Here is a 13370-nt window from a genome sequence, read left to right as displayed (position 1 = left end):
CTTCTCCCTTCAGCCCATAAGCCCATCGAATAATTGCTGAAGAGCCGATAGGGCAAGAAAACTAAGTGCCAAAGATGGCATAGCCGACAAATCAGCGCTGCGTTACATCGACTTTCACCAAACTGGCTACAATCCCCGAGATTTCTTACCTGTGACCATGTTATCCGAGTTCAGCTTATGGCCTACTAACAGAGTGAGATAGATCTAGAGCACCAGAAAAAGACAATCGAACTGATTAATTCTAATTCTAATTTTTTTTTGTTTGCAGTTCCAATTGGTATTCATAAGTTCTATAGAATGCCTGCCTGCCTGCCTATGAGGGGTACCTCAGCCCACCCGTCTTTCATCTTTGCCACATCTCTAACGCAGCTATGCTAGCTACCTAAGCAAACAACAGAGATCTAATATCTAAATAGATCTAAACTGATTCTAACCAGTGTGTCTATCCATACAACTTCAAGGTTCGGGTCATTTGCTCACATAGCTTTGACACCGAGGGTATATCTCGACGACCCCGTGGGAATATATAACGAAATGGTCAGAAAAACAACGAGAATACGACTGATATTCTCTCAAAAACAACCAAGGAAAACGAAAAAGAGAGTCCATCGTGAACTTCTTTAATCATATATGTACCGTGAATGGTGCTCCTATTGTCCCAGCATACAAAGCGCCACGCATCGCTTCGGCTTATGAACCGATCCGTCATAACTGTATCGAATGTTGCAAGTGTCGGGGCGTTGATACTCCCAACATCACATAACCATACATCATAACTGTCGTAACCTTGATCAAAGGTGAGCGTTGCTGAAATAGGAGAAAATCAGGTGATCGCGACCAGTTGCGCGATCATCTAATCGCGAAACCTCGCGCCACATTGCCGCATTAATCCGAAGAAGGCGGTGTCGACAAGGTGGCCTCGGGCTTCTCGTTCTCGTGCATGCTGACGGCAGCCTCCTCGTCGGACAAGCAGAACCCGTACTCGCGGGCCTTCTGTGCGACTTCCTCCTCCGTAAGACGGGGCAACTCTTGCGCAGCCTTAACATAGCTCATCTTTTCGGCGTGACCCTTGGCGAAGATGATATCAATCTCTTCAAGGGTACGTCCGGCTGTCTCAGGGTATAGGAAGTAAATGATAGGGAAGAAAATAGCGTTAAGTATCGCGAAGAATAGGTAAGTACCCCAACCGCTTCGTCCCGTATTGCTTAGCAGTACAGGCGTGACCATCACGATGAAGAAGTTCCATAGCCAGTTGGAGACCGTCGATGTCGCGTTGGCCTTGGCACGCGTCTTGAGCGGGTTGATCTCGGCAGGGTACAGCCACGGTAGCGGAAGCCATGTGGCACCGAAGAATGCAATGTAAGTCTAATTTCCAAAGGTTAGTTATCTATCGTCGAAAAAAGCTAGTGTGGTTAGATGTGTAAAAACTTACGAAAAGACCGACGGCTGCTCCCTTAGCCGCTTCCTCTGTTCCAGGAATCAAAGCACCGAAAGTCAGAACCATGGATAAGCACTGGCCGACAGTACCGATGAGGTAGAGCTTTCGGCGACCAATCCGCTCAACAGCAAACCACGAGGTGGTGGCAAAGATAGAGTAGACGACCATGTTGACACCTCCGAGAAGCAGGGCCAGGTTGTGCGAAGTTCCGATCGAAGTCTGGAAGAGAATGGGGAAGTAGTAAATGACGGCGTTGCAGCCGGACAGCTGCTGCATCATCTGCGAAGAGGCACCGAGCAGAAGACGGCGGAAGTGCTGAGTCGGGCCACCGGTAAAGAGGTCAGAGATGGGAGTGACACCACCACCATGGCCAGAAGCACGAATGGCATCAACGATAACAGCAACCTGTGTCTGGACAGCAGGGTTGTCCCGGCGTTCGCCATTGAGAGCCGCTAGAACTGTTGCTGCCTCTTCGTTTCGGTCTTTAGTTAATAGCCATCTAGGCGATTCCGGTAGTTGAAGCATGAGAATGATGACGACAATAGCGAAGACACACTGGAATGCAATGGGGAATCGCCAAACGAAGGCGTGAGGCCCATAGGTACAGCCGTAGTCGATCCAGTAGGCAATCAAAGTTCCGATCGCGACGTTTCCGCCCTCGATACAGATGAGTTTTCCACGGTTGTGAGAGTGACTGCATCTAAAAGTGAGGAAGAGATAAAAGTTAGCAAGACTATTTTTTTATGCATCCTAATGAGGATGAGAGGGAACTCAGGAGGATGACTTACTCGGCTTGGTAGGTTGGCACTGTCGAAGTATTGATACCGTTACCTATACCTGTAATACACCGTCCGATGATAAACTGTGCCGTCGCACCTCCTCCGGAACCGTTGGGAATAGCACAAATCTGAATGATAACGCCGATGATCATGACAGTAGCTCCGGTAAAGATAGACCTGCGGCGGCCAAGGTGGTCGCCGAAGGTGAGAATGAAACAGGCACCCAGAAAGCAGCCGACAGCATAGATAGATACGACGAAACCCTCGTATGTGCTGTCCCCCTTGACCTCCGGGAAGTCCGAGGTGAAGGCAGGGGCCGAGATGATACCGGACATAACGCCCTGATCATAACCGAACAGCAAGAAATCCGTGGTCGCTACGGCTGTGATTAATCTCTGTAACGTCTTGCCAGACGTGCCCCAATAGGTGGGAGCGCCGTTGGCGTCGTCCTTATGCCCCATTGTCGTAGACTAACGTTGGTGATGGTTATTCTACGTAGGACTCGCGCCAGGGGAGGAAATCTATACTACAAGATTCACTGAAACCTGGAGTGAGAAGGGGTAGGAATTTGGAGATGGGGGAGAAGCTGGAGGATAGGGAAATAGAACGAGTTCTAGGCTGTTGGGGGATAAGGAGAACATGGTCCACCGTGTTATCTTATATATGTTTATTGTCAAGCTACACTATCCGCTTACACAGCCGCTCGCCTCAAAGACGTAAATCCTAATATGTCTAGGTATATCCAGATAGTCACGAGAAAAAAGGGTCCTTACGCGCTCTATCACAGCATCCTGTTAGGATGTAGTGGAGGTTAAGTTCGTGTGTGGGGTGCGACCGAGCAAGGGCCGAGAGAATGTCATCATAACGCCTGAGCAGGACCCTTAGATTGGTGTCCACCCCATAAGAAAGTTTGCAACACCAAGAACGACTGGGACGACTGGGACGACTAACAGCAGCCAGGACGGGCGGGACGCCATGCCCGGGATGCATGGTATTACGTGCGAAAAGGCGTGAGAAGTGAAACGTGACGGTCTACGTTAGGCCGTGATCTGTAGCAGCGGACTAGCAGATGGCAAAACTTGTGCCTTTTATTATGGGGACTGACCTGAAGATCTTCATCCGCATTTCGTCATTGATACCCACAGGGCCGGCCCACATCTCGAGTCATTCTGACATTGTGGGATATTGTGGAATATTGGGGATATTGGGGGGATATTGGGGACATTTGGGACATCCCCCTTTATCGTTATCGTGAGCCGTCCCTGAGCCGTCCCTGAGCCGTGAGAGCACGGGCTGAACGGGGGCGCGGTGGTAGTTTAGCGTACGCCTACCAAAAACGTAGGCGAGGGGGCCATGGCGGCGGCGGCAAAGCGGGTTGAAGTCGGGCGGCGGGAAAAAGGCAGCCGCATTTGCAAACCGCCGGGCCAAGCGACTTAATTAATAGGCCCCCGAAAACCTCCCTAGCCTTTTCTTGGCCTTAGCTCGGCATGAATCGGTCAGCCTCTATCTCGCCAATTCGATGCTTAAGCGGTGTGTGTATGTGTGATTTTGCCGATCTTAGATGGAGAGCCAAGGAACTAATCCAAATCCTAATGAGAATCCTTGATAACCGATGAGTGGGGGTAGGGCACTATTCCTACCTATTCCTACTTATGCTTGGTTAACATGGGAAAATCAGATCATTCCGAGGTGTCCCGAGCATCTCCAAGGTTGTGGGGAACTGGGGGAATGGGGTGGGAAAATAGCGTAAACATAATTTTTTTTTCTTATTATTTCTTGTATGAAGGTGGAAAGGCAAATGATGAGATGAGAAAAAAAATATGAACAGGGATGGACAAGGAATTTGTGATACACAAATCATTAGTGGCAAACTGCAACTTCTTTTTTACTTTTAAGGTTGAGACATTAACTTCAACAACATTACGATGTAAGCACCTGCTGCACTTAGGGTATTATCACAGTCACCAAGTATGAGTATCAGCCGTACATATACTACGTATGTGCATTATACGTGCATATGCTTGCATACCTCTACCAACGTACACCCATGCCTACTAAGTACCTATTCGGATACCTACCTAATCTTACGTAGGTTATGCAGATTTTTTTTAACATTTTCATACATCCTGCACATCTTCTCCATACTAGGTACCTGGTATCCCTATTATGGTATCCCGTGTACTACGTAACGCATAGATTGAATTGCACTGAACTATTCATGGTACCACAATGATGCTACTTTATCTCGGATACGGGCACGGGTATGTAACATGCAATTGTCTTGAAAATCTATGTCTAAACTCTAAAACAGCCTTAATCGACGGACAAGTTGGTAAGGCTCAATTAATAAGCTTATTCCTTCGCCTATTCTGGAATCTCGTGTATAGGCATCTTCAACTGCAGAAAAGATCAAATCTGACAGAAGACAAGTAAAGTAAAAGTCCAACGAGGAGTCTTGTTCAAGACTTTCACAACAATCAAATATATGAGGGTACCTCCCCTATTTACCATTTATTATACGCGCTCGTTCCATGCCTAGGTACCTAGTAATGATAACGATAATTACTCGGCTAATCGAGCTGCATGGTCTAATAAATCCTATTTTTCTACAATGTTACATCGACATCATCACTGTCACTAACAATACTAACACACTTCACGCATAAAAACGTCATCATAGTAATAAATGTTGTTAATCAGAACCTTTTATCATTATGTATAAAACACCACCCCATCTCATTTCCATCCCAGAGACAGAAAAAAACGGGAGAAAAAACCTGTAAATATCGATGCCATGACTCTAGGAAGAATGAAATACCATGTGCCATGCTGCCTTTAGTCAATGCATAGCACTCAAGTAACTTGATAAGAATACCACTATCGCCCCCCTTAACTTAATTTCATACTGGTCAAGGGACTAAGACCATCTTAATTCTCGTTACGGTACCAAACGTCCGTCTTAGCGTCCCTTAGCGTCCCTTAGGTAGACAAATCGGAACTTCCGAGTATCTTAGTCCGAGTTGTCTGTTTGCTTTGAACTGGCCGCCGTCGCTGTCTTTGTCATCGATGCTAGACCAGGCCCTGAGTATCCTGGGCTACCTGTACCCGTCTCGGTACGGTTCCGGGTGTCGTCGTGATCCTGGCCGGCTGGCTGCAGAATTGGGATTGGAAGATTCTTTAGACTGCTGTTCAACGTATTTCCAATCTGCTTGCCTCCTACAGCTGGTCCAATCATCAAGGCTAGGAAGACAATAAGCAGAGTAAAGTACAGCATAGCGTAGCGAATAACACGTCTCCTCCTGAGCTTGGACTGCTTCATTGAGTAGATGGGCGGGCGGATTTGACGACTAAATTTCAGTTAGTTAGATTGGCACGAGAAAACATAGGTAAGGATAACACGTACCTCGGCCGCAGCCAGAAGAGCATCATTGAGTGCAACATATCGACCTTCGGAATCAAGATGACAGGGAACATCATGAATAGAATGAAATGGCCCAAGACGAAGTCGGCGGCAAACATGCTTAACTCCGTAATCTTGCAAAGGAATTCACGTGCCGGCTGGGAAACCGAGTGCCAGCCCATAGAGTACCATTTGCCCGTCCAGAACGCAATATTGGACTGGTCCGTCTTGAATTCACGTGTGAGTGCCAGTGAAATAATAAGTTTCAGGACAAATCGCTGAATCGCGGCGACGGCAATCATTCCCAGGAGCGTTTTCGTGAAATCGAAGCCTTCGAGGAAGAACATGACTTCGAAGAACACGAGGAGGAAAATGGCGGCTAACGCATGAGCTATGGCAGCTAGCACGCTACCAAACCTCTTGCAGCACATGCTCAAAAGCGGTCCCATACAGCAGGCCATAGCGAACATGACACCAAGTACACCAGCGTTGATACCGATAGGAGCAAGAGCCACGAGAGCAAGACGAAGTAGAGATGCAGTTGGGTCAACCTTGGCCTGATGGGCGTGGACCCCAGTCTGCGCGTTGATGAAAAGATACGGGATTCCGGTTAGTCCTACAAGAACAAGAGGAGCAAAAATCTCTCCGAAGAACACATTAGTGATTGCAGCACGAGGTACGTCCGCTGACAGTTTGCCAGATGGTTTGCCTAGAACCTTGCGCTTATAACCGACAACTCTTGTACGGGAGAGACGGCAGAAAGATATCCACGAGGACGCGTGACTCAAGGAGTTACCACGAGACAGCCAGCGGAGATAGTCACGATAATCGATAAAGAAGTCGTTCCATGAAAATTGGTGAGGGTTGTAGAGGAAGGGCGAGATGACAAGAGCCACCAGGGAGATCCAGAAATATACCAGCGCAGCCTGCCAAACAGTCAAAGTTGCAAATAGCAACATCATGAGCAAACGGGCACCGAAGTAAATTGAGGGAGCAGCAAAACGAGAGTAGAGAACACCGAAGGGGATGCGCGCTGTGGCGAAACCACGGCCAGTTCCGATATAACGAGCACCGCCGAAAGACATGTCCTGTGTGACGGCATTGGCGTAAATCTGGCAGACAAACACTTCGAAGAAGGGGGAGAGAGAGCAGAATTGCTTGCCTAGACGAGTCGCAGCACGCAGGATACCACGTTCCGTAAACTCTTGTACTATCAAAGGTATGAAGTTCAAGAAGAACACAACGAAGATAGAGATAACGCAACGGTAGATCCAGTCCATCAAGGCATCCGTGTTTTGACATCCGGTAGGATACATTGGATCCGTAATCGGGACATTCACATTGTATTCACACGGTATTGTCTCGTGTCTGAGAGCGCCAATGTTGATCAGGACAATCATGAAAAATTCGACTGATAACATGATGAAAATGTTGTTCAAGTGGAAACCAGCGTGGGCGTAGTAAAAGGACAGGAAGCGGTCCAGAGGAAGCTGTGTACCAAGATAGTAGTATTCTCGAGAGAGAAGTTGTTCACCCATACCAGTACCGATCTTCGTAGTGAAGTTAAGAATGGAACCGAAACCCAAATCACGACCCTTGCCACATTGGTAGTACTCGCAGTGCTTGATACGTCCACCGCGGAGCATAGCATTCATACCGGCGTAGATATCCTCGTTTAGATGCAGACCCTTCTGAGCTTTAGAGACACCACCACGCGTGCACATGAAGATACCGTTGAGGAAATCAGGATGCCCGTAATGAAGCTTGCCACCAATCTGGGATAAGGTTCTGGCAAAGAGGGTACCGAATGTTTGTTCCTTACCAGCGGCAATATCACCAAGAATACCAATATTCTCAGAGAAAATGTACTCTCGGGCACCGAGAATGGCGACGGGGGCTGCGGATTCAGTCTTAACACCAGGGGTATAAGGCGAGACATTGTCAGATTTCATTTCCTCGAACTCAGCCAGAACCGATCGAATCTTGAGACATTCCTCCAGGTAGTTATCTTGATTAGCATCGATAAGCTGTATATATTCGCCGCGGTAGAAGATAATCGAGTGGTTCTGGTTGTCGGATTTGCCGTCACCTAGCACAGGATTGCCAGAGAGCTGAATACGGAACTTAGGCCGTCGCATGCCATTCTCCATGATTTCAGAGTGACCGTCGACCAGGGCAGAATAGATTCGCGGTTCTTCACCTTCGACTAGGGGAGGTTCCTCATCAAGATAGGCAATTTGCAAGTCAGGGTAGGCTCTGAGCAAGAACTCGGCATTCTCCATTTCCTCCTTCTTGAATTTGGCGTAACGCTGCATGGAAACACAGATTTTGAATTTGCGGCGAGCCATTCGTTCCAGCTCACGCTCCAGCTTTTCAGAGTTGCCACCAAACATTTGAACGACTTCTGGATTCTCGACACGATATAGCAACTTAATAGCGCGGCTGTAGTTCATAAAACCCGAAATTGTACGGTAAAGAGTTTGCGAACGAAGAGATGCCCATATTCGCGTCCGCAACGTGTACTCGGGAGCGGAAGACTTGAAACCGATGCAGTAGAATGGCAGGTCATCAATCTTGCTCTTGGCCGTATCTTTCTCTCCCTTTTCGTCATCGCCGTTGAATTGAGAAGTTTCGTCGGCGAGGATCTTGGTATCCTTGACGAAACAATCCCATTCGTGAGGGTGAAGTTGCTTAAGGTACTCAAGCTGAGTAACACGGGAGTAAGGCTCATCTTCACGAATGATTTCTCGGAGAGTCAGGAGGATCTTTTCACCATAGTGAGGAATCAAAACGGTGAACGTAGGCATATTGTCCACAGGCACAGGCTCTGGAATGGGCATAGACAACGACTGGGCGAAGAAGGAAATACGACGCTCAGCTTCGCTATAAGTAGGGAAAAATTCAGTCTTGAATGAATGATCCTCTTGTGAAACGAAGAATGTTGGTGCACGTAAAGTACGCTTGCCTTCCTGCTCCGAGGGAACCTGGTGGTACAGCAGCTTTTGGACATGGTCGATGGCTAGCAAATGCTCGCGATACATGGAGATAACGATGGCGTTCCAAATTTGAGAGATGAGAACCTTGGGCTTGTACTTGATCTCCATATCAGTAGTAGCTAAGACCTTGGAATAGATACGCTTGGGAAGACGCGAGAAAACGTTTCTCCAAGGAGTTAAGATTGAAGACCCAAGGTAGAAAGATCTTGCGATAGAGAACACTGCGTTTAGCAAGACATACCACATGTATGTGTCGAGAAAGAAGAGAACCAGATCGGTGAGGGTCATCAACACCATCACTACTATTGGCTGGTATTTGCAAAGCTCTCGTCCAAGCGTGAAGTCACCTACACAGCTCGAAACATCCATGATCTGAAGATAGCGAATCGGGTCACGGAGAGAAAGAATCAAGTAGATGTACGATTCTCCGAACTTGGCACCGAAAACAACTAGCCATAGAAAGTACGACAGAGCCCTGTCATTGCCCTTGAGATGCGGCCAACTAGCGGTAAACGTCTGGCTTGCGACGTAGCGACGAGAGTTCTTCGTAAGATAGCTACCGAAAAGACCACCGAGAGGCATGACGGAGAAGAATATGAAGGTGGCTACCGCAATAAAGAACTGGACTATGCCTAGAACTCTAGCGGGTTCCGTCTCCTGCTGATCAGGGAAACCAAAAATGTATACGCTAGGACCAAGATTGATCGCGAAAACAACGAGCAGGAATATGAGCTTCTTAGTAAGATGTTGTGCACCAGCCCAACGTCGTGGGACGTACGCCCATTCGGCACAAGTGGCGAAGATTTGGATCAAAGAAGCAAGAGCACCTCCAGCACCCACAATAGACCATTGTACCGAGGAAGGAGGTTGTTGGTTAACTTGCTGTTCGTAGCCTTTCACAAGAAGAGTTGGAACATTGTTGGCCGTGTAAAACCAGAACATTGTCAAGTGCATTACCCAAATACGATTGAAGTTAACAATCACATGGAACCAAGAACGCGTCTCTCTGTAAGTCTTGAAGAAGCACTTCTTCCAGTTGACATCCTTCAGCTTCATGTAACGTTCTGCTGGGGGGACATCGACTAGTTTGCTCTTATCTTCGAGAACTATACGTTCAATGCCCTCAGGGTACCAAAAAAGCTGGTTGCAATCGTCGTAGCCAATAATCTGTTCGTGATCACGCTCCCGACGGACGTAGACACCATCCGAGATCTCGTACCCTTGATCTCTGCAGTACCGGTACAGCGGCGTAATCACGTTGTTCAAATATGTACCCTCCTCGACAGGTTCGACAAGATTCTGGCAGGCGGGTGAATTAAGGTAGTCATCGGCGCACTTGAAGATGAAGCAGAGACACTCGGGCATAAAACGCACTTGGTTTGCTTCACCCCAGCAAAGTAGGTATAAGGCAATCTGGCGGACTCGGTCATGTTGAGACATGCGGTTCATACGGGTTTTCCACCTATATTCGGCTGCCTCCAAGCTGTCATCACCTTCCAAGTCCTCGAGCGCTTGTTCTTCGTTTTGGTCATTGTTTTTGCCCTTAGACTTCTTCTTGTTCTTCTTGCCACTCATGTTCGCAAAGCCAACAGCGTCATCCAGATCTAAGTGGGCAGCGAAGTACCACTTCCGGTAGTTGGCATTGTCGCCGCCAATATAGTCAGCGTGGAGAGACAATAAGGCTTGGTTAGGTGTCATTCGAGATGCCCTCGAGTCGAGTAGAACCATAAGATGATCGTACATATTTCGCATGCTATCACGCTGGAATCCAAATTTGTTGGCAAGATCCAAGAAAATGTCCTCAACTTCCTCCTTAGATAAGGGAATTTGCGCATCGGAGGTCCAAGCGGGATAGGGCTCTCGGGATCTTTGACTGCCAGGCATATTGCCATAGTCCATTCCGTAGTTGGGTGTAGAAGCGCCGGATGAACGGTTACCACCGTATGAGACCTGAGAAGAAGGCGGCCTATATCCTCTACCTTGTTCGTAGCCACTGTACCTCTCGTCGCCGCGGCCATAGTAGTCCATCTCCGCGGCACGAGCCATATCCGATCTCATGGTGAAGTCGCTAAAGGTCTCGGAATCTTCTTCGGACTCGCCTCGACGTCCACCATTACCACCTTGGCCATAGTTGTCGTAGTATCCACCATGGCCATCGTCATAATATTCCCCTTGGTAGTTATCATGGTTATCGTAATAGCCGCCTTCTGCGGCATAGGGGTTGTTCGGGTCGGCATTGTAGTAACCACTATAAACTGTTAACAATCATCCTACTGCAAATGGTATTCGGTGTGTAAACTCACGATTCGTCATAGTAACCATCGTTCCCGTTCGCATGCTGTTGCTGCTGTCCACCGTGGGCGTCATAGCCATTGTCATGATAATTGCCATTCTGGTTATCTTGGTAGTAAGAATCATGATTCTGACCGTATCCATCGTTGTAGTCGTGATGGCCTCCGCCACCACCTCCTTGGTAGCCCGACATCTTGCAAATTCGGGACTATGCGAAAGGTGCGGTCTTATGGAAAAGGCTGTCAGTACAGGGTGAAAGACGCGATGAGATGCTACAAATATGCAGCCGAAGCATCCATAAAACATTGACTTACAGATCAAAGACTCATCAGGGATGTTCTAAAGGTAATTGTAGAGACTTGGGGATAAGGCCAAGCCAATTGTAGATTGTCGAGATTAGAATTACAAATTTGCTAAGTGAAGTCAATGTGGCCGGCCACAAGCAAAGGTTGTCTTTATGACGAATTTGGTCGTTGAGTAGTGACTGCGACGGTTTGTTGACTCGCGAGGAAGGACGTGAGTATTTACTGGTGAGCCCCTGACGCGGGATGGTGCAGGTGTCAAAAACTTGGAAGTGCAAAGTGAATGTTGACTTCTAAGGTTCCTGACTACGCGGTAGGTCGGCACTAACTGTAGCACAAGCTTAGCGCAATAATTAGCGCGATAAGCCCCTGATGAATGCGTTAAGGTAAACCGAGGCGTGACCGAGGGCGCGTTTGATTAGCGAATCCAATAAAATTCCACCTTACAATTATCTCCCTTTCGTTGTTGCGCAGCACGGGTAGGTGGTTTCCGAATCACAGGCACCTCTCTTGTGGGCTGTGTTGGCCGTTTTGCGTTATGATAAACGATTGACAGTTGATGACGAGGGTAAAAATATACTCTTGGTACCCCTTTGCGGTTTCCGTATTTTTCGCGGGCCGTTAAACGAACGTGCGTTGAACCAACAGGTTGAATTCAACAAGCGGCGGGAGCGAAAGATAAAAAAAAAAGGAACGATCAAGTAGTACCTGAAAGTAACGAAAGGATGTTGCTCCCTCTAGATTAGATGCGTAAAAGCGGAATTATCTCTGTGCTCTTTCTTTTTTTTTCCTTGCGAATCCTCGCGCTGCCCCCTGACGTTTTTCTACGCAGAGTTGTAGCAGTAGCGGCAAGATATTACAAAAAGATTGGAAGGACGAAAAAAAAAAGGAGAGTATGAGAAGACAAGAATTTAGAAGTTGAAGGATGAAAGCGAGTGTAAAACAAATCTTGTCAAGGGTTAAAGGGGGGGAAAGGGATTTTCTGGGACATGGAACTTGGGATCGAGAATCAAGAAAAATGTCAGAAAGGAGAAAAAGAGACAGGGGGGTCGGGCAAAGCTTAGCCCAGCCCACACGCGGTACCCGTGCTTAGTACCTACATCGCCCCTTAGCCAGGGTATGCGACAAGAGTACCTAACAATATAAGAGATAGGTACTTGCGACCTCGAATTGGCGGGTGTGCTGGGTGTGGTTAGGTACCGAGCTACATGGTACAATACAATACACAGTGTTAATGGGTTAGGGCTGCTAGGCAGCAACTTAGCCCGCTAGAACAGGTAGCTCTCGTTCATCCACCGGTGCATCCGGCTGCCAGCTTTGCCAGCTTGCTTCGCCAAAAAGTCCTTAGTTAAATATTTCCATTACTGTGCATATTCTAGGCCAGATCGAGATTGAAACGGGGCATTTTTCTACCCGCACAGAATGGCGTCAAAAAACAAAAGTGCTTATCCCACTACGAAGCAAGTCGTTTTGTTATCCGCATAACTCTACCAGATTATTTTATATATAATTGAGATAAGTACGAGAATAATTCTTAAGTTTAATTCCATACTATTTTTTTTTTCGACCTGAAATATCTTCATGTTTGGCGGAAAGAATTGGTGGAGGTTGGGATTGAACGTGGCTGTGTACATGGTACAGCAGTGTTCAAGCGACCGGGCTGGCCTGGGAGGATGGGACTAATGCACCTGCATGGACTCGAGTTTTCTTCTAAAGCCAGGTATCGTGCTATTGATTTGTATTAGCAAGTTAAGCTGCAACCTGTTAGAAAAGAACAAGGGAGGGCAAAAAAATGTCCTTGATTCATCAGTACCAGAAATTAGCCCCTTATTGGTGGATGGTACCAAGTTAAGACAAGGGGTTACCAGGGAATGGACTGATTGCAACTTGTACCCGATGCTAAAGAGGTAAAGAAGCAGTACCTACCTTACCTACCTAGGTAGGTACATAAGAAGGTATCGCATTAAGATCAAAGTTTCAGTTGTCATCAGATGTCCTCTTCTTATAAGGATGTCATGTTAGAATTTACGATCTGACATTGCATCTTTCATGAGGTCTTCCAATTGAGTGCTGCTTGTTCTGGGCTAGTGTAGGTAGCGTACCGAGCCGGCCGTTAGTTTTCTTCTTCTTTTTTTCTTGCTCGCTAAAATAACTTCAGCTTAC

At 47.4% G+C, this 13370-nt stretch overlaps 2 protein-coding genes across 2 annotated transcripts; both read right to left on the bottom strand.

The window, feature by feature from the left end:
• Positions 1-797: 797 nt before the first annotated feature.
• On the bottom strand, positions 798-2822 carry F4812DRAFT_329152 (general substrate transporter). Its single transcript, XM_047931549.1, has 3 exons — positions 2227-2822; positions 1433-2138; positions 798-1365 (listed from the first exon to the last, which is right to left on the bottom strand). The coding sequence occupies exons 1-3, from the start codon at positions 2676-2678 to the stop codon at positions 886-888; spliced, it is 1638 nt and encodes a 545-aa protein (XP_047791749.1). The 5' UTR covers positions 2679-2822; the 3' UTR covers positions 798-885.
• Positions 2823-5227: 2405 nt separating this feature from the next.
• F4812DRAFT_457973 (glycosyltransferase family 48 protein) lies at positions 5228-11098 on the bottom strand (the record flags this gene model as incomplete). The annotated part of the gene is made up of 3 exons (XM_047937268.1): positions 5228-5564; positions 5621-10861; positions 10917-11098. 3 exons carry the CDS (start codon positions 11096-11098, stop codon positions 5228-5230), a joined length of 5760 nt encoding a protein of 1919 aa, XP_047791748.1.
• Between the last annotated feature and the right edge of the window lie 2272 nt (positions 11099-13370).

This window comes from Daldinia caldariorum (assembly GCF_022478825.1).
Source record: "Daldinia caldariorum strain CBS 122874 unplaced genomic scaffold F4812scaffold_5, whole genome shotgun sequence".
Lineage (NCBI taxonomy): Eukaryota > Fungi > Ascomycota > Sordariomycetes > Xylariales > Hypoxylaceae > Daldinia > Daldinia caldariorum.
Note: the sequence above shows the minus strand (reverse complement) of the source record. Positions and strands in the feature narration are given on the sequence as shown.